The sequence below is a fragment of the Musca domestica genome, unplaced genomic scaffold (genome assembly GCF_030504385.1).
Source record: "Musca domestica strain aabys unplaced genomic scaffold, Musca_domestica.polishedcontigs.V.1.1 25, whole genome shotgun sequence".
Lineage (NCBI taxonomy): Eukaryota > Metazoa > Arthropoda > Insecta > Diptera > Muscidae > Musca > Musca domestica.
The window spans coordinates 8,769,755-8,790,727 of NW_026712277.1; the positions used below are offsets into that span (position 1 = coordinate 8,769,755).

Sequence of the window (20,973 nt, forward strand, 5' to 3'; positions counted from 1 at the left end):
CTTGATTTTGATGTCCATTGATTTACACTTTAAATGAATAAATATATGTATGTATGCGTTTTTTTTTTTTTCAGTTTTTGTTTTAATATAAATTTGACCACATTCTTATTGTTTTTATTCGGACATTATTTGTGTGTCGGTCGGTCGGTTGGTTGGTGTCTCAGACGAAAGATAAACAAAAAATACAATAATAGATTTTTTGTTGATTTGTGTAAAAGTTATAGAAAAATGTTTTTTTTTTTTTTGTTTTTTAATAATGTGCCGAAATGTCATTTAAAATGGAATAACAATTTTGTTGCTCGCGGTACGGTTCAGTTGAGTGTCATTTTGTACTTTGTTGTTTTCTTTTTTTTTTTTTTCAAATTTACGACGGGATTTTTTCCAATGTTTCCTTACTAAAGTTAAGTTAAATGCTCCTTCTAATCTTCCGGTACTTTCCACTGCAATTGCTTGCCACGATCATAGAGATTTTTAAGGGCTGCCAGGAATTTCTTCTCCGCCTGCAGCTGCAGATAGTGTTTGTACAGCTGCAATGTGGTGCGGGCATCTTCCACCGAATCGTGAGTTTCCGATTGGATTTTGGTGCCCAGAAAATGCCAAGCCAAAAATCTCAATGATACCATGCGATGATGTGGCAAGTGGAACAGGTGGACAGTATCAATGATTTGCTCAGAGGGTACAAATATATTTATGACGCTGGAATATAGACGTATTTAAATAATGAGTTGAATACAAATTTTTGTGTACAAACATACCGAAAATCGTTCTTCAAACCATGGCCCACAAACAGGACTCCCACATCCACCAGATACTTTAGTTTTTGATATGAATTTTTCATGCTGTTTAGACGTTTGTTGCTGAAATTGGCATCCAAGTCTCCCGGTTTTATGCCCGAAAATTGGGTCAGATAATCGGCAACCTTTTCCTGGGTAGATATGTAGTCATCGATGAAGGGGACACCTTCATCTGGGCCTTGTCTGTAAAGGAGAAAAAAAAAACAATGAAAATGATTCTCTTCCAAAAATATGAGGAGTAATACTTGCCCTCGAATACATGAAATACGCGCCACGCTCATGTGACATGGTTTTATGGTTGCTGTTTTGCCGTCTGGACGTAACTCATTCTCTTCCGGATTTAGGGTAACAAATTCCGCATCCATGGCCACCAAATCCCCGGCCTGGGGCATTTCATGGGACTGAAGAGGTTTAAACAACGGATCACCGGCATTACTGCCATGGGCCACATTCTCAATATCCTTGAATAAGATTTAAAAAAGACATTCAATCAATAAATTTTATTTTACTAGACTAACTCTCAAAATACCTCCAAGAATGGATTGTACAATGGTTGCGGCTCGTTGTGCGGTATATCGACCATGCACTCCAGTATTTCGTTTTTCTCTGTGTTGACACTGCTGTAAAACAATACACAAGGCACTTTCCAATCCAATGTAAACCAAACTGATTCCTGATTTGAGACGGGCGAAATACTAAGAGCAAAAATCAAAAGTTGCAAAATACACTTTAGAGTTGGCCTGGTGTTTGGAATTCGATTCTTACCAAAAGTCATTGAAAATATACCACTGTTGTTGCTCCTCGGAGCCGTTCATGGTCTCCATTTTCATGGTGTGATATTTCTTGCTAACATTTATTAGAGAAACCAGATTTTTCTGAGTTCCATCATCAATTTGACAGACAACGGCATGTAGGGCATATTCACGATACGATTCGGTAACACCACTGGGAATCTCTATAAAGACAAAATTCAATATTGAAATAAATACATTGTCTGTCTCTAAACTTACCATTGCTTTTTGGGTTACGTTCACTGGATTCCACTGCCAGCTTGGTGTTGCTATTCTCGGTTTGCACACTCAACTCTCCCTGATCATTTAGAGACATTGAAAACGACAGGGGAAACCATGAAGTTTGCCTTCCACTTGGAGATATGTTGACGTTTGCCGGTTGTTGCTGGGTACTGGAGGCCATAGACGGCGATTTACGATCAGGATGCAGGAAATGACAGTCACTGCGTGAACAATTGATGCCATAACGACAGGGTTTGTTGGTGTTCAATGTAGCTGGGCTTTCGGATAAATTAAAATTGTTACGTTGCAAATGTCTTCTCAGAAAACCCAAATCCTTTTCGTTATTCAAACCACAGTTTACCGTCAATATTTGTGGAAGACTTGTAACCTGATGTTGATAATAAAAAATGGAAATTTTTTTATTTCCCGCCAAATAATATGTTCCAGTAAAAAAAAACATACCTTGACCATTTGTTTTGTGGGCGAAAACTTTTTGCAATTTTCACAGAATGCCTGGATGCTCTTCTCCGAACTCAAAGAGCCCTTTAGTATGCTACCAAAACTAAAGTACTCAGTCTCCTTCGAGCCATGCGGATAGCTAAGGTTACATGTCAATAAAATACTCTGCTTTGTCTTATCCTCGTTACATTTAAGGCAGCGATTTACGGTTGTTTGCTTTGTGCCGAACAGACGACTAATGTCGGTTTCTGTGTTCACCTTACTACGTTCGCGTGCCTCATGGTCCTGGTCATCCTTTGCAGCTTCATCTGAAGGCATTCGAAGAAATATTACTTTTCAAGACTGAATTTTAAAACACTTCACAAATTACCATTTCTAACATCGATGCCTTGGAAGATTTCCTCCGTTTCCTCGGTCACAATGTCCACAGAATTTTTACCTTTTGGAAAATTTTTAAATTACTAACCTGAACTATTTCAAAGCCAAATTGATGCTTACCAACACTGCCGTATTTCGAATGGTTCAGATGACCATTTTTGCTTGACTCCAGAATCTCGTAGTGCATTTGATGCAAAATAAAACGATTCCAGTTCTGAAAAATAAGTTCCATGTCAATTTAAAATAGTTGGCCTTATTTCTCTTACCCCAGTACCTGTATCAAATTCATTAGATTAACATTGGACGAACGATCCGACAGAATAAGTCCCAATGCAGATGCTTCCGGCACAGTTCGGAAAGAACGCAAAAAGTTACTGGCCTGGCATGGTGTGGATGCTGTTACCGAATCAATGTTATGAAAAAAATCAATAGCAAATCACTGCAAGCAATGGACAAAACTCACACATACCCGTACATTTGTCGAACATATTGAAGAGGAAACCCAATTCACATGTAAGACAAAACTCCTTGCTGCAGCGATGTTCCAATAGCTTTTGTCGCAACGGTTCAATGAAGTACAAAATCTGAAGCATAGCATTGCAATAGGAATTCGGCAAGGTGGCCTCCAGCCCTGCAAAACATGTCTGATTGTGTTGTTCGAAATCGAAATCTTGTGTTCCCAATTTAGAATATTTTAATTCAACTTTCCGATAGCGTCTCGGTATGATCTTGACACCGGGATCGGAAGATTTAATTGTGTTCGTGAGTCCATTTCCGGAACCAGTAATTCCACTGGCATTCTCTATAATGTAGGGTATTTGGTTGCGCCTCTGGGTGCGAGGGTTGGGAGAATAGCCAATGGGACCTTGCATTTTCATATGATTCAATATTTCTGCATCAATGGGCTTGGGGCGCCGATACTGATAGTTGAGCAACTCCGCTGGCCAATCGGAGAACCAACGAGATCCGGTAACCAAATGTGGCAATACAATCGACGAAAGGGGGAATGTAGTATCCGTTATCGGCACAATCGGCAACTGGGGCAAGGGATCGGGAAACTCAATTTCTCTCGAAAAACTGTTGAATTGTGGCTGGGCTACATTTACTGCCGTCATAATACTAATGTGTCCCGATTGATCACCAAATGCCAGAGCTTGCGACGATGAACTAACATCAAAACTTAGCAAACAAGGAGTACCCGTGGTATTGATCTGATACATAGATACACGTGGCTCACTTAATTCCACCGTATCCACTAACTGGACTTGGCCATAGCTCGAAACCACAGCCAAACGGGAAGTTTGTGATGGTAAAAATTTCAGTAGTTGTGAATCAATTAACACTTGAATCGGAGAAATTAAGCGCAGCATACGTAAATCATAAACCATAAGGAAGCGATCCACAGCAAGTGTGCCTTGACGGCCACTGTAGCCACAGGATATCAAATAGTTGCCTTGAACATCGAAATCCGAAAGACTTCCTGTATGGGTCTTTATGGTATGTTCAACATGCAGAGAATTAAGGTCGCGCAAAGTTACATTTCCGAAGGGGTCGCCAGCGAAGAGAAAGCGGGAGTTTTGACGCAAAACTGTACATCCAGCGGAGCCCACATGTTCCTAAGGAGCAAGCAGAAATTAAATTTTAAAAATGTTAGCACACAAAACTCCCTTTTCCACTTACCAATTTGGTTTCCTTTAATGTTCTCAAATCAAAATCGATCATTTCATCCTGAAGGCCAGCCATTATCAAACGATGCGGCGACAACTGTTGCATGCACACCATCTCTGTCATGTGCTTAGACTTGTGTGTAAATTTCGGAATTCCTCGGCGTATTTGATGTCGCAACGAAGTCTGGGTCAAAGCCAATATGCCGGAATCAATTGTAGATATTTGGCGCACGATATCCGAAGGATGCACTTGGAATGATGTGTACTTTTGCAAAGTGTTGCTAAGATAATACGATGTTACGTGACCCTAAAATTTGCAAATTCCCCTTAAAGGATATACGAAAAGGTATATAAGTATTATTTATATTTACCCCTTGATTGCCCATCCACAAGAGTTCTTCATAATTGTCAAAAGTAACCGCTGAAACTCCAAAATTTTCACCGCCATCCGCCAATATGGGAACCATTTCCATATAGTCTGGTTCGGAGCCCAGATTAAAGCCACCAAAATTTGGGGAGTAATGGTTCGCTGATCGAGTGCCATCGTAGACGTCTAAAAACAAAAACAAATATGTACATGAAACCAACAGTACAACAAACAGCAACGTTAACAACAATAACTTACTTAGCATTTCTTCTCCTGCAATTGGATCATTAGGATCCCCACAATACACATAGTCCATATTGGCTGTCTTGGACTTGGTGGAAGCTCAGTTTTGATTTTTTACGTTGTTGGCTGTGTAAGTTGTATGTGACGTCTCTTTGTTTGTTTCGTCGGTCGGTCGGTTGGTCGTCTACATCAAACTTTCCCTCTGCACAAAATCATCCGTTCGAATGCTAAAGTTGTTGGCAGTAACCCTTTTTAGATTTTCTTTTGTAGGCGACAACGTAATTCACATTCAACATGCCACAATTTTAATTAAATACCGAAAATAATTTTAAAAATATACAAAATACAAAAAGATTTTTGACAATTATGTATATAATGTATATTTGTATATATGTGTTATATATGTAAATGGTATCGAGCAGAGTTGTGTTTTTTATACGTCAAAAGTCCAAGGCAGGTATCATTTTATACAACTCTGTATTTTATTGAATTCACTGAGAAATGATAGCACCAAGTGACTGAAAGTCTCTCCCTCTCACACCCATTGCTCCAGCCAAGATCATAAACGATCTATCCAACAAATTTAGCGAATATAAACAATTGAAATTAGATAAGAAGTATGAAAAATCAAATAAGATTTTTTTTTGATAGAAAAGGAAATGATACGTTAAAAGCTGCAATGATTGTTAATGAATAGGTTTCTAACAATGATTGCAATCGGAAAGTTTAACAGAACGAATTTAGTCTTGTACTTTATGGCCCGTTATTACATCTTCCCGATAGATTAAAAAGTGATGTTGTCGGACAGATAAATCGTTTTTCGTTATTACAAGTTCCATTTAAATATGAACTGTCCGATAAGCAAAAGGTCAGGCCATCTTCCCTTTATCTTTTTTTTTTTTTTTTTTTGGATTTTGGTTGATTGTTGGATAGGTACCCGTAGTACCTATGTACCAAGGCTGGTTATTTTGGTTATGTGAGTATTACAAAATGAGTAATCATGTTGGTTCACTTTGTGAATATATTGATTGATGATTTGAGAAGAGTGATGACGTATTGGTTTGTTTACAATTCTAAATGTGCTGAGTGGATAAAGTTGCAAAGTTCGTTGATAATATTTTTGGTGAGGTTTTTCAGAAGATCAGGTAAGTTGTTGTAATTGTTGAAAAAATTGAATTCACTTCTCAGGTGGTCATATTTCTTGCATATAAATATTGAATGATTTTCCGTTTCAGGAACACTGCAAACTGGACAGAGATTTGTGTCTGCTGCTTTTATTTGGTGAAGGTATACTTTTGAGTATGTGTGACCAGCAAGTAAGCGATTAATTAGTTTTATTTCTCCAGGTTCTAAGTGCCAATCAGAATGCCAGTACCTTTTGGGAGGCGATGGAAAAAATTGCGCAAAGTAAGTGCCTTTTGAAATTGATAGTAATCTGTATTTGTTAACCCATTCATTCCATAGGGCATCGTAAATTGTCGAACAGGCGTCTTTGATAGCTAGACTGGATGGAATAACACATCCAACATCAGCGGCTTGCTTAGCAAAGTAATCAGCACGCTCATTTGAGGAGATTCCAACGTGTGATGGGACCCACACCAGGGTAAGATGATTTAAGTTTGAGGAGTTAACTTTTTTGTTGATTATGTTGACTAAGTAATTGTGTGATGTGTTGTTCTTTAGTAGCAAACAGGCATTTTTACTGTCGGTGAAGATTACTGCTTTTTGTATGCCGTCTTCAATCATGAGGTCAACGGCTTTGTTAATGGCGTTAAGCTCACCCATCAGGGAGGAACATTTAGAGTTTATTTTGAAAAGAAAGTTTTCATTCGATGAAATGTTGCAAACTCCGCAGCCAGTTTTGTTGCCAATGACCGAGGCATCGGTTGCCCAAACTGATGTTCCATTTGATTTGAATTGGCTGAGATGTTGAAGATATATGCTATTGAAGAACTCTTTAGCTTGTGATTGTTTTGGGGCATTAAACATGTTCATAACAAATGAAACTTTCTCCCCTGGGGATTCGGACGGACATATCATAGTATTGTCAAACACGTTTTTGAATTTGTTGTATATCATACCAAGACTAGATTTATTCGATGGGTTTGACGTGAATTTTTGATATGTTTCCTGTTGAAATATTTTGAATTTTAGAAGCTCTTTGGCGGCAAGGTATTGCGAGCGAAATTCTGGAGGCAGAACAATTGCCAAGGCGTATATTACATGAATAGGTGTTGAAGGCGTTAATCCTAGGCTTTTCCTTAAAATTTGGTTTTGACATGTTTTCAGTTTTTTATTGACATGATTAGGCATGTGTGCCATAGATGAAATAGAGTATTCCAATTTAGAGAAGAGGAGTGATTTTGCCAGATTTATTGATATTTTGGGATGAATTCCACCTTTGAGAGAATTTATCATTTTTAGAGCATTTAAAGTTGTGTTGCAAGACTTGATTACTTCATCGTAATGATTTTTAATAGTCAGACTATTTTTGATGTGTCTTCCTAAAAATTTTATCTTTTCCACTGCGTTTATTAAAGTCCCTTGAAGTGTAATTTTTGGTATTTTTCTAGCACCCTTAGCAATATACATTACCGCTGTTTTATCGATGTTGACTGAAAGATTTAACTTGTTAAGAATACCACAAAATTCATCCATTTTTATCTGAAGGTTATCATTGGCGATATTAAAATCTTTATGTGTTGACAGAATTATAAAGTCATCTGCAAACTGAAATGTTTTCGTATGTTGATTGTTTATGCCATGTAAACCGAGTGTGTATATATTAAAGAGTGTGGGACTTAGACAGCTGCCTTGAGGGAGACCATTGTAAATTTCCAGACTTTCTTTGCCCATGACTAGAGTCCTTTGTTTTAGAAAATTTATGATCCACATAGAAATTTCTTTAGGACAGGAGAGCTCATTTAAAATTCGGAAAAGTAATTCTATTTTGACACACTCATACGCCTTGTTGATGTCTAATGATACAATGATGACTTTATCACCTTGCTCTTTTTGACAGTTAATTGTATGTAACAAATCGTTTATGCACATAGAGGCAGATAGGTTTTTTCTATATGCATATGTGTTTTGTGGATAAATTCTGTTTTGGTCTAGAAAATCCTGAAGTCTTTCCTTCACCATCAGGTTAATAATTTTGGCGAAAACCGATATCAATGCAATTGGCCTGTAGTTTGTAAAGATTTCCAAGTCTTTACCTCTTTTTGGGATAGGAACAATTTTGATTTTCCTCCATTCCATCATAAAATTGCACTTTTTCCACGCATTGTTCATGGCTTTTAGCAAATTTTTTTTGGCCATTTCTGACAAATGGTTGATCATTTCATATGTTACCCCGTCTGTGCCTGCTGCAGATGGTTTCTTCTTTTTGTTTAGAACATTGTTAAATTCATCATAGGAAAAAGAGTCCGGTGTATTGGAACTGGTAAGCGGGAGCAGTATAGGGGAATTATTTGGGACTTGGTCCCTTAGATGTATTAAGAATTGTTTATCATTATCGGAGGACCATTTGGTTTGATAGATTGTTGTTGAAGAGTTTTTGCATCCTCTAACAAATTTAAAGAGTGATTTTGAATTTGGTTCCCTGTTGAGATCATGAATTCTCGTTTTGAATGCTTTGTTTTTGGCAAATTTAACAGCATTTTGGAAGGCTTTTTTAGCGTTAATGAGATTTGAGGCGTTGATGTTGTTGTTGAACATGTCATACGTCTTTTGTGCTGCAACTTGAAGTCTGTGTGTTTTTTCCACAATGGGATCCCACCACACTTTGGGTGATTTATTGGGATTTATGATGTACGTAGATTTCTTAATTTCATCATTGAAAGTTGCGTGTATTTCATCAAATGAGTCGGTAAAAGTGGTGTTATTGAGCGATTTTAACAGTTTCTTTTTAGCTAGAAACTTTTGATTTTTGACCTTACTGTTGCCAATACTTATGACTATGGGGTAATGGTGGCTACCCCCAATAGTGTACGGTTGTACTTTCCAAGTGGTATCTAAAGCCGTGTTTGTAAAGGACAGGTCCAGCACAGAACCAGTGTTATCATTGAGACGTTTTTTAAAAGTAAAATGTCCATTATTGAGATGATAGAAGTTAGATGGATCAAAGAAACTTTTTACGATGTTACCTCGATATGAGTCAAAAGAATCGCCATAAAATGTGTGTCTTGCATTAAAATCGCCGCAAATTAGTACATCGGATCGTGATTCAAGAAATGATAGCAGTTTTTCAAGTTCATGTTTTATTTCGCTGGCTTTTATGGAATGAGGGAAATATACAGACGCTATTGTCAAATTGTTTGAGATATTTGTTGTTTGGCAGATAATTATATCCAATGGTGTTTGAAATTTTATTTTTTTGAACTTGATGTTCTTTTTAAAAAGGATGGCAACTCCACCGTAGTTGTCTGTTCTCTTTTTTGACACTATATTATAATTATATATATTTGTGTTGTTTTGAGATTCATCTATGTTGAAAATTTCACTTAAGACACAGATATCTATATTGAATTTATTTAAGTAAAATTCAAGGTAATGCTTGTTCTTATTAAGGCTCTGTATATTATATTGTAAGATATTCATGAATGCTTTTTATAGTTTTAGTTTTGTAAGGAAGAGCTTGATATTGGGATTTCACTGTTTTCATGATCATTGTTTATCTTTTTTATATTTTTTTCAGTACGAGATAAGACTGTTTTTCTGAAGGTTTCTAGGATGTCTAAACCTTCCGCGCAGTTTAAGGAGGTGAGTAGTTGAGACATTTGGTTTGTAAATGCTGACATAGCTTTTTCCAGCTCAGACACTTTAGAGAAGGATGGCTGTTCATACACTGGAACTGAAGGCGTAATAGTACTGGGACTAGCAACCGGATGATTAGATTTGATCCGAGGAGCAGCTACTTTACTGTATTTAATTTTTGTGATCCTTTTGTTTATTTCATCATTAAAATTTATTTTTGATTGATTAGCAGCTTTTTTTAATGGAGGAAAATCTGAATTATACTTCTTATCTGCCAAAATTGCGTAAAAGTTTTGGGTTTCGGGATACTTTTGTATAACTTCTTTCCTACTCAAATTAGAAAGAGTCATAATTGATTTAATACTCCTTTCGGTTTTCCATCTTGGACATATTTTGTCATCCATAGCGTTGTGATCAACACTATTGCATAAAATGCATTTGGTTGAGTCACATACTTCTTTGCATTTAATCGTAGAAAGGCATTCCTTACATTTTTGCTCCTTGCATTGATTTGGGCAAATAATTAACTTGCCACAGTCAAGGCAACGTTTGGTAGACTTGCAACGCACAGCAATGTGACCAAGACGACCACAATTTTTGCACAGACGTACGGGGGGAACATATAGATCGGGTATGACTCTAGTACCACACATAAAAATGTACTGAGGAACACCATCGCATATGATTCCTACTTTTATGGTTTCAGTTTCTTCGATTGAATCATTTTCGTTTTTTCTGGTAAAACGGTAGACCGATATCACATCTATATCATTATTCTCTTCAATAGAATTTTTAATGGTTATACCATCAATTGACTTAGGAACATTTTTGATTACGTAAAATTTTTGGATAAATCTCTCAGGAATTTCGGCTTTCAGGCCAACTTCTTGCAGTCTTTTGTTTTGTGCAAATGAATTTGCCAAATTGCAGTTGTTGAAGGTAAGACGGAAAGTATTGTAGCCAACGTTTTTGCAAACATATGTAGTTGGCATATTAATTTTTTGCAAAAGGACATATAAATGTAGTTCACAGTTTTTCCTCCTGGAACTTATAGGAGTCTCTGACGTGACCATAACGTAAAAAGGCCCTGGGTGGTGTTGTGGGTAAAAAGTGTTTGCCTTCATGGCATTATAGTTTGATTCAAACTTTTGGGAAGATTCCGACTCATTGGATGAAGCCTGAGACATGTTTGTACTAATAGGTTCACCATCATTGTTTATAAATTTTTTGTTTAAATTTGCAATTATATTTGCACGGCGTTTGTTGGGGTCCCAAAGTGGTTTTGGTTGGGGTGGCGGATCCCCATCCGCATCCATTTTTGAAGCACTATATTTAAATGGCTTTTAAATTAGTTTTCAATGAGAAAAAAAAATGATTTTAAAATGTCGTATATTCAGCAAAACAAAAGTGTGTTTGTGTTCGTTTTGTTGATATGTTTTTGTGTATATGTTGTTTTTGCAACGCAAAGCGAAACGAAAGTAAAAGCGCAGTCTAGCATCAACAGTTGTTGAGTAGCGACTGCCCTTTATCTTTTAACGTAAAGTTTACTGAATTCATGTTGCCATATTTTATATTGATAATATGGCAATAACAGCAATATTTATTCAAATAAAAAAAATGGATAACGCCAATCGTTTATTTTATATTGAAGAACTGGAAGATATTTACGCAAACATTGAAGCAAAAAAAAGAGCGGCCAAGACATATCGTGAACGAGTGGATTATCTACAATTTTATGATGAAAGGGAGTTTATGAAAAGGTTCAGAATTTCAAAACGCACATTCCAATTACTATTACAAAAAGTTGGCCCTTCATTAGAAGCAAAAGTGTCAAAGTGTGTATAAATATATAACATAAATCGAATAATTACTAACCAATTTCCATTTAGGCAATATTCCGTGTCGCCTAGAACAAAGCTACTGATTACATTAAGGTTCTATGCTAGCGGTAGTTTCCTAATTACGGTTGGCGACTTTTGTGGTGTAAGTGTCTCTACTGCCAGTCGTTTAGTGAAAGAAACGTCGCATTTTGTTAGACAAATTTAATTGCAATTCAGTTTTTATTAAACATTTCTAATCTATTTTCAGTCTTTTAAATGCTGAATAGCTAATAATATTACTTTTAATTACAAGATATATTTACAATTAAAAATTACAAGATATATTTAAAAATACATTCGAATTACTCTAAAAATTTTAACTTTTTTTCCTCCAACTCTAACTGCAAAATTTCATTCTTTAGTTTCAATGAAGATATTTCGTGTTCATGCTTTTCTTGAGCACGCATTTCTTCGTTTTCATGCTTCTCCTGAGCACGAATATTCTCGTTCCTGTAAAAGCTCTGTTGTAAAAGAACAAGTTCAAGTTTTTCTTCCTCAAGGTTGCGTTTTCTTTTGCCGCCGTGAACCAGTTCTTTCGATTTAGGCTTTTTTAAAGTCTGTGGGCAAAAGTCGGTTGACCAGTCTTTTCCTTCTGTTGAAACATTCATGGGATTGTTCTAAAAAATATAAACATAAAAAATAATATATAAAACATCAATTGTCACTTAAAATTTACTTAAAGTATTACAGAATTGCCTTCTCGAAACCCCATGTAAATCGCTAAGAGCAAGTAATTTAAAATTTTCCAACTTCTAGAACATTACCTAGCTAGTGGAACGATCTTCTTTATTGTATAATCAACTAAAACTTGTTCGTAGATTTACGGTGGGTTTTGTCAACAAATCAAGAATTTGGTCTGTTCCAGAACAGCAAGAAGGTAATAGTTTTCACTACACGATAACAGATCTTCCCTTTATGATATCGAATAAAATTGCAAAACTAGTAGATTCTTGCAGGTACTGGAACAGAGCAATTATTATGAAACTTACATTTTCTTTATTGCTTGCCTCAATAGATTCATTAGATGCATTTAGCTCACTGTAGTCAATGTAATCAGGTTCAACAACTGCAAGAGAAATACCAATAAGTCATAAAATTGCTCAGTGTAGCGTTTTGTACAAAGAACTTACCAAAATCACTATCATACGTATTTTCCAAGCCTGTTGCGGAATCTCCTAGCATGGATGCTATTTTTTTCGAAACAGTAGATACTTTACAAGTCACCATTCCACCACCCGTACGATATGTTTCCAACTTCTGTTCTGCCAGTTCAATCTTTGACTTACGTTTTATAACCTCGTATTTATCACGCAGTGCTTTCCAAGGTCGTCGTAATCCCATACTGGCTGCGAGGTCGTCTTCAATTTTCTTCCAAACTGCTTCTTTCTGCTTCCAAACGACAGAGTCAGACTTTTTGTTCTCAATAATATGCTTGTGGTCATCTACCAAGTTCACAAGCAACATTTCCTCTTCTTTTAAGAAATTTTTGGCCCGTTTTCTATGACGGGCTTCCGTTTGGTTATCCATTTTCGATTCACTTTTTTGCAAAAATTTATTTTACGAAATTAAGGCAAATTCTTTTTGTTTATTTTTGTTCTAACTAAAATAATGATGCCACTTTGAAAAAAAATGCAATGACTACCAGTTACATCTACAAAAAAGTAATCATTGAGAGCAATTTATTGCCATATCTCTGAAAAAAAAGGAATTATTTTAAAGGAAGGTTGTAATAATGAAAGTCCCATAAAGTGAACTTTATCCTTCACTTTTCCTAAAGTAAGGTATAACAAAAGTGAACTATAAAGGTAAGATATAAGAACGGGCCTATGCTTTATAATCTATTACTGAAATAACATTTTGTGATGTTTGGACTTAATCGTTTGCATTTTATAACAGTGTCGTATCAAATCCACAAAAGTTACGAAAAATAATTAATTACTGGTTTGATCCTCTACCTGTCAAACTGGGAAAAGTAGCGAAAATAGTAAAGTGGAAACACGACCCCATTGTCAAATTTTCCATTTTTTCTATTTTCATCGGAAAAATATAATTAAGCAAAAGTGTTGTTTGTTTGTTGTGTAAAAATATATAAAATTAAATTTGCGGTAAAAAGATATCCATTAAGTATTATATTTTTTTTAGAAAATTCAATATAGTTACAATGTAATCAAAGGAAATGAAACAAGTAAATTCTGCCGGGCCGAACTTTGAATACTCTCCACCACTCCAATTTGGAAATTCTCAAAAAAATAAAATCCGTTAAAAATTCTGTTAAAATCCTTAAAATACCGAATGTAGCTTTTATATTAGCGTCTATATGACGACATGGACCTGCATAGATAATTTTTTTCATAAGCCATTACAATCGGCTTAAGCCAAAAAACTCGGTGAATAATGTTGCTAAATCATCAAAATATCGGGAGGTACCGTTATATGGAGGCTATACGACGACGTGGACCTGCACAGACAATTTTCTGTCTGAATTTCAAATACCAAATTTGAAACAATTCCGGTGAATAATTTTGCTAAAACCATCAAAATACCGAATATCGGGAGGTACCGTTATATGGGGGCCATAACAAAGCGTGGACCTAAATGGCCGATTTTCAATACCAAAAGTCCTGCAGACATAATATACATTTGAGTAAAATTTTACCAATCTAATTCAATTCGTTCGGAAGCTGTCCACAGATGGACAGACGGACGGACATCGCTAAATCGACATAGAATTTTATGCTGATAAAGAATATATATACTTTGTGGAGTCTAAAATGTATATTTCGAGGTGTTGCAAATGGAATGACAAACTTAATATACCCTCCATACTATGGTGGAGGCAATTTTGGCATACATATGGATAATAAAAGTAACAGTACCTATTTAAAACCTTTATCGTCTGATTTGAGAAGAGGTTACCTTTATTTTATTATACCATGGACATATTTTTACCTGCCAATGGTATTATCTTGTCAGAAACTTCAAAGTTTTCTTTATTTTTCAAATGGATGTCTGAGATTTTTCATTCTGAAGGCTATTAGTATTTCAAATTTGTATTTGATATCAAAATATAATATTTTTTTGGCTTTCATAACTCATACTTATTTAATTCAAAACAAGAAAACGTTAAAAAACGTATGTGCTTTGTACGTATAAGAGTTGTATTCCGTGAGAGGCCGAGTTGTATTTCCTGTAACGTTTACCGCCGCGAAATACAACTCTGCTGTATCCCCTTTACTTTCGCCCATATGTTGTGTGAATTTTGTTTTTCATTTGACATTGAAACTTTCTGTATTCGTTGTATTCATTTGCTGGAGTTGAGTTAAGTTCAAAATTCTAACCGCAGCACGTATCCAGTCGGCATTTGCTTGGAAAAGCTATACTTACTTTTCTAGAACACATTTGAATTCAATTTCTTTTTGTAAAACCCTTGTTAAAATGGCTGGCCCACTACCTCTACTCTCAACGGAAGCGGTTTACAAAAAAATTGCCGACTATTACAAAGAGAATGGCGAAAAAATTAACATAAAAAATCTATTCGAAAGTGATGCTGAGCGCTTCAAAAAATTCAGGTAACCATTGTCTGTCTGTCTGTTTCATTTTCATTATCTATATTACAATGCATACAGTTTTAATTGCTAGAACTTTCAAATTATCTCTGTCATATGGTTAATCCTTGTTTAAATATGCGAACATAGTCCAGGTTACATCAAGGTTATTATACAGAACTTTTACTAACTATTACATGACACCATTGCTTGATTGCACCTTCATGAGATTCAATTTCAAAAGGCCATCAACATTCGATAAAAGTGAAAGTCCCACACTCAGATGGGGTTTGCAAAAATGCAAACATTTCTATTTAATTTTTTTAGGTGAATATCGGAGACTGCAACATTGTCTTATGGTGTTTTCATTTATTTATTAGACTTCGGTGGCAGACGTCATATGCGTTAATAATTAACTAAGGCGAATATGGTACACAGTACCATATTACTGCTATTTATTAAACATTTTTTTTTGTTTACTTCGATTGGAGTCGGGTCCATGAATTTGATATTTGTTTAGAATTTAAATTCCACTCCCAATTTGAATTGCCACTCCCTGCCCCTATTGCTGCCAATTCCCAATTTGGTATTTAATTAATTGGAATTCATTAATGACCGATCAATTTAATGACCGACATCATGATACCATAAAAATTAATTAATAATTATCAAATGTAAAAAATAAACGGTACGCAAAAAATGTATTTCAAATCATTTAAAAGAAATGGATTTTGAAATTTCAGTTTTTTTTCTTTCTTTTAAATCACGAACGGTCGGTCCTTTGTCACTCCATATTACTATCTGTTCGAACATTTCTCATTTAGAGATAAAATAAAATGTTAAGGCGTGTTGATTATTTCCAAACCTTTTTTATAGCTTGCGCATCAGTACACCCAATGATGGTGACATTTTACTTGATTACTCCAAAAATCGTGTAACCCCAGAAGTATGGAGTCTTCTTTTGGAATTGGCCAAGGCGAGACGCGTTGCTGAGGCCCGTGATGCCATGATGTCTGGCCAGGCCATTAACATCACCGAAAACCGTGCTGTATTGCACATTGCTTTGCGCAATCGCGGTGATGAGGCCATATTGGTTGATGGAAAGGATGTTATGCCCGATGTTCGTGCTGAACTGACGCACATGAAGGAGTTTACCAATCAAGTCATTTCCGGAGTTTGGCGCGGTTTCACTGGAAAGCAAATCACAGATGTCGTCAACATTGGCATTGGTGGCAGCGATTTGGGTCCTCTTATGGTCACAGAAGCTTTGAAACCCTATTGCAAGGGTCTACGTTCCCATTTTGTCTCCAACATTGATGGCACTCACATGGCCGAGGTTTTGAAGAAAGTTAACTATGAAACCACACTGTTTATCATTGCCTCCAAGACATTTACCACACAAGAGACCATAACAAATGCCACCTCGGCCAAGAATTGGTTATTGGAACAAACAAAAGATGTAAGTCTGCATTTCAATATCTTCGAAATTTGCGGTTACGTACACATGTACACGCAAAAGCATGATAATTTATGTTAAATTCTTGTTTTCGCTCTAGCCCTCAGCTGTTGCTAAGCATTTTGTTGCTTTGTCCACCAACAAAGAGAAAGTAACTGAATTCGGCATTGATAGCAAGAACATGTTTGGTTTCTGGGATTGGGTTGGAGGACGTTACTCCTTGTGGTCCGCCATTGGCTTATCAATTTGTTTATCCATTGGCTTTGAGCATTTTGAACAATTGTTGGAAGGAGCACATTTTATGGACAAGCATTTCAAAACCGCTCCATTTGAGCAAAACGTAAGTTTTTTTTGTAATTTTTTTGTTTTAATTTTTTTTTAATTGAAATAATCTTTTATAGGCCCCTGTCATCTTGGCCATGCTGGGAATATGGTACTCCAACTTCTACAATGCCGAAACCCATGCCATTTTGCCATATGACCAATACCTGCACCGTTTCCCTGCCTACTTCCAACAAGGCGATATGGAGAGTAATGGTAAATTTGTTACCAAAACTGGCTCTAAAGTCGTCGATTACAACACTGGCCCAATTATTTGGGGTGAACCCGGAACCAATGGTCAACATGCTTTCTATCAACTTATTCATCAGGGTACCCGTTTGATTCCATGTGATTTCATTGCTCCAGCAAACACCCACAACCCAATTGCCGGTGGTGTCCATCACAAGATTTTGCTTGCCAACTTCTTGGCCCAGACTGAAGCTCTGGCATATGGCAAGACATCGGAGCAAGCTAAGGCTGAATTGGAAAAGGCTGGCGTTAAGGGAGAAAAACTAGAACAGCTCTTGCCCCACAAAGTGTTTACCGGCAACCGTCCCACAAACTCCATTGTTGTCAAGAAGCTGACACCTTTCATTCTGGGAGCTCTCATTGGTAGGTTAAACCACAAAACCCACAAAAAAACCATAAGATTAATAAAAATTCTTTTCTCCCTTTATCTATCCCACAGCTATGTATGAACATAAAATCTTTACCCAAGGCATTGTTTGGGACATCAACTCATTCGATCAATGGGGTGTTGAACTTGGCAAACAATTGGCAAAGGCTATTGAACCGGAATTGGCCAACAAGGATCCCGTTTCCTCACATGACTCCTCCACCAATGGTCTTATCAATTTCATCAAAGCTAATTGGTCTTAAATCAATCACCACCCCGCTTCTCCAATACACTCAGCAGCATTGCAATGTTGTCTAGCGTACCTTAAACATGTTATCCTTATTTTAACTTTTTAAAAAGAAATTCCTTTGGAGAAATGGTGCAATCGGTAGAATTATTTGCTTAATCTCTAAATTTCCCCAAAACACACATACTCACACAAATTAGAAGCTTTTACATACAAACGTTATAAGAAACTATTCTTTAGAAAACTAAGTTAAACGTGAATATCAGCGTTATATGCCCTCTGTCGTTGTCATATTTACACAAATGAGATATACAAATTGTTACAACCTATTGTCGTATATACTTCATCATCAAAAAACACATAGATGTAGAATGTATTCAAGAAAAAAAGAAAAACAAAAACAATAAAAATACCTATTTGTTAGATGTTTTAAAAAAATACGGCCGGAACTGTATTTGATTGATTAGATGGGGGACCTTGAACATTGGATTTATTGACAATACTAACTACCTAAAAATATAACTTAAGAATATAGTAAGTTTAGATTTGTACTCTAACTACATTTCCATATCATCATCTTCATCATCGTCATCCTGATCCATAGAGTCCCCTCCATTTTTCTGATCCTCATCTTCGCCCTCTTCCCATTCATCGTCCGAAGAAGATTTGTTAATGGCATCATCTAGATCCGACGTTGATGAATCTAGAAAATCAAATTGAATATTATTTAAAAAAATGTTTGACATTTTTAAAAGTTGTTTGGCGTACCATCGTTATCTTCAAAGACCAACAAATTATCACTCTTAAGATTGTCTTGATCCATTTCACTGTTTCGTTTTATTTGACTAACAAGCAACTGCAATCGGCCATTCAATCTGAAAGCAAATATGTAATTAATTTAAACTCTCGGTTGGCTTGAATGTAAAACCTACTTTGACAACTCTTTCAAGCAGTTGGCTCTATGTTCAATTATTCCAATGCAGGGACCGAATTTATTCAGCAAATCTTCAGCACCCAAAGCCATAAGTTGACTGGAATGGGTCTGGGCCAGGACTTTCAGCCAGTTCATTGCATATTCAACACTAAACGGGAGTAGTTAAATTGCATATTATTGCACTATTCATAACAAGCATGTATGCCACTTACTTTGTGTGCCTTTGCTGCATTAACAATGTCAATTCATTGACCAAAGTGCCCACATATTGGACTGGTAATTTCTGCAATGTAAGCTCTATGGTCTTCATATCTTTTGTGCATAACACGGAGCGTAACAACCTTTGGAGAAAATATCAGTCATTATTAAATATATTTATCAATGGAGATATATGTACAAATCACAACTTACGTCTCATCTTTACTGTGCAGGGATTGTACCAACAACTGTACTTTACTTTGAGCCTGGGGTATTACTTTGCCATCGCCCACATTCAGGTTGAGGTTCTGCAATCGAGCTTCCATGGGCATATCTAAGGATTTCAGTTTCTTCTTTGTCACAGATATTGATGACTTGTAGTCAACATCCTTGGCATCTATTATGGGTGTCATCATTTTTAATGTCTTCTCAGATCCGATTTCATTGCGTTTTCCCAACAGTTGCTGTTTGACATGTTTTCGCGGGTCAGTGCGTATCAAAACCTGCATTTTTTCAGCGAAACTTGGTTTCAATTGTTCAAATACGACGAAATGTTTATCGCCATAAGCAAATAGCAATTCTCCTTGCCTGTTTGCATGTTGGAGTGAAGCTGCCACTGCCGAAATCGGCTCAATAACAGTTGCACTATCGGAGGCAATGCTAATGGTTACTTTTGGTTTCAATGGTTTGTCAGCCTTTATGCCATCTATATCTAAAACGTATAGATGTATTACGCCACTTCGTGTAACACTGGATACCCGCAGTGTGTTCTCATCATCAATGTGACATGTAAGACTGTGGGCTATGTCCTCCATTAGAAGAGTACAAGCCGCTGGTTTATTGCGACCTTTCTTTCCAATTTTCCACAAGCATATTATACGTTCCATTCGTGAGGTTGTGAGAACATATTCACCACCATCATTGCTCACAAATTGGGCCATATGATTTATTTCTGAAGTGTGTCCCGTAAATGTTTGCACCAGTTCTTCTTTTTCTGTGGAATATACTTTAAGGGTGCGGGAGCCCACGACCAATGAATTGGATGTAGGCATTAATGAAATACTAAATGGCTTTTCGGGGCCCACATTCCACGATCTAATTTGTTTTTCTTCCGCCAGAGACCAAACAATAACTTGACAATCTTCTCCGCAGGTATAGAGATGCCCCTCCGTATCCCTTATGATTGATGTTATTTTGCCATTGTGTCCCTCGCCCTTAAGACTACGTTCAATCTACGAAAAAAAAAACAATCAGTGGATGATGTTCAAATTTCATGTATGAAAGCATTCAACAATACCTTGGCCTCTGCATAGGAATACAACGAGACATGTCCCTTTGAGGTACCCAGGGCAATGTAAAGAGACTCACTGCTTTCACTGGACTTTCTTGCCTTTTTACCCTGTCAAAGAAATGGAGTGTTTTGTTCAGTTATTGGTTGCAGGAAACATGTGGCATTTACTTACTTTCTTGTCTTTGACAACACTTCCTGGCAAAGAAACCGATATCCACACCAGGGCCGAACATGGTCCAGACAAATGCAAATTCGGCGTGTATTCCTGTTTGAGTTCGTTGGTATCTGTGTCCCATATCCTTAGAACTCCTTGTTCATTGATAAGGGCAAAAAGTTTTCCATCGGGCGAGAAACCCAACACGTGCTCACCAAAAGCCATTTCTTTGCTTTCAGTTTATAAAGGAATGTCGAAGCCCCTACGAACTTACGACGCCGTTACTTCTCGTATTTATTTCTACCGGACTAGTGAGTTGTTTATGAGGTAGTGAGGGAGAGTAACGGACCGTTTAATATTTGCTCTCCCACACTTCAGCGTCAGTGAAGGGGCCCTTTTGGCAATTTTCATAGAAAATTAATTAGAAACTAAATATAAGACTGAGCCTTTGCAAAAAAAAATATTCCATATCAAAAGTAAAAATATATAAACATGAAGAAGAGGAATAATATTTCTTCCTGCTTCAATGCTGAGTCCAAGTTTCTCCCTGGCTATATATTTTATTTATAAAAATGTTACTGGATTCTAATTTTATGCAGAATTCGATTCCCATTGAATAAATTTTCCTACTGGGGTTTTCCTGTTATCGTTT

At 36.5% G+C, this 20,973-nt stretch overlaps 4 protein-coding genes across 5 annotated transcripts; 1 reads left to right on the top strand and 3 right to left on the bottom strand.

The window, feature by feature from the left end:
- Positions 1-74: 74 nt before the first annotated feature.
- LOC131802973 (PAN2-PAN3 deadenylation complex catalytic subunit PAN2-like) lies at positions 75-5,335 on the bottom strand. 2 transcript variants are annotated; one of them, XM_059123812.1, is made up of 14 exons: positions 4,937-5,335; positions 4,683-4,864; positions 4,325-4,618; positions 3,108-4,260; positions 2,919-3,040; positions 2,765-2,858; positions 2,637-2,705; positions 2,270-2,574; positions 1,805-2,195; positions 1,560-1,749; positions 1,324-1,489; positions 1,044-1,255; positions 756-977; positions 75-696 (listed from the first exon to the last, which is right to left on the bottom strand). In XM_059123812.1, the coding sequence occupies exons 1-14, from the start codon at positions 4,992-4,994 to the stop codon at positions 420-422; spliced, it is 3,735 nt and encodes a 1,244-aa protein (XP_058979795.1). In that variant the 5' UTR covers positions 4,995-5,335; the 3' UTR covers positions 75-419. The 2 variants fall into 2 exon arrangements, with proteins under 2 accessions (XP_058979795.1, XP_058979796.1); XM_059123813.1 differs by having other exon boundaries at positions 3,114-4,260; positions 4,937-5,334.
- A 6,371-nt stretch (positions 5,336-11,706) lies between these two features.
- Positions 11,707-13,353, bottom strand: LOC131802975 (uncharacterized). The gene is made up of 3 exons (XM_059123815.1): positions 12,690-13,353; positions 12,549-12,625; positions 11,707-12,176 (listed from the first exon to the last, which is right to left on the bottom strand). Exons 1-3 carry the CDS (start codon positions 13,084-13,086, stop codon positions 11,862-11,864), a joined length of 789 nt encoding a protein of 262 aa, XP_058979798.1. The 5' UTR covers positions 13,087-13,353; the 3' UTR covers positions 11,707-11,861.
- A 1,486-nt stretch (positions 13,354-14,839) lies between these two features.
- On the top strand, positions 14,840-18,184 carry LOC131802982 (glucose-6-phosphate isomerase-like). The gene is made up of 5 exons (XM_059123829.1): positions 14,840-15,128; positions 15,981-16,563; positions 16,661-16,900; positions 16,962-17,493; positions 17,570-18,184. The coding sequence occupies exons 1-5, from the start codon at positions 14,995-14,997 to the stop codon at positions 17,758-17,760; spliced, it is 1,680 nt and encodes a 559-aa protein (XP_058979812.1). The 5' UTR covers positions 14,840-14,994; the 3' UTR covers positions 17,761-18,184.
- On the bottom strand, positions 18,161-20,609 carry LOC131802981 (WD repeat-containing protein 43-like). The gene is made up of 7 exons (XM_059123828.1): positions 20,340-20,609; positions 20,174-20,275; positions 19,090-20,108; positions 18,891-19,019; positions 18,677-18,826; positions 18,513-18,619; positions 18,161-18,447 (listed from the first exon to the last, which is right to left on the bottom strand). The coding sequence occupies exons 1-7, from the start codon at positions 20,544-20,546 to the stop codon at positions 18,302-18,304; spliced, it is 1,860 nt and encodes a 619-aa protein (XP_058979811.1). The 5' UTR covers positions 20,547-20,609; the 3' UTR covers positions 18,161-18,301.
- Between the last annotated feature and the right edge of the window lie 364 nt (positions 20,610-20,973).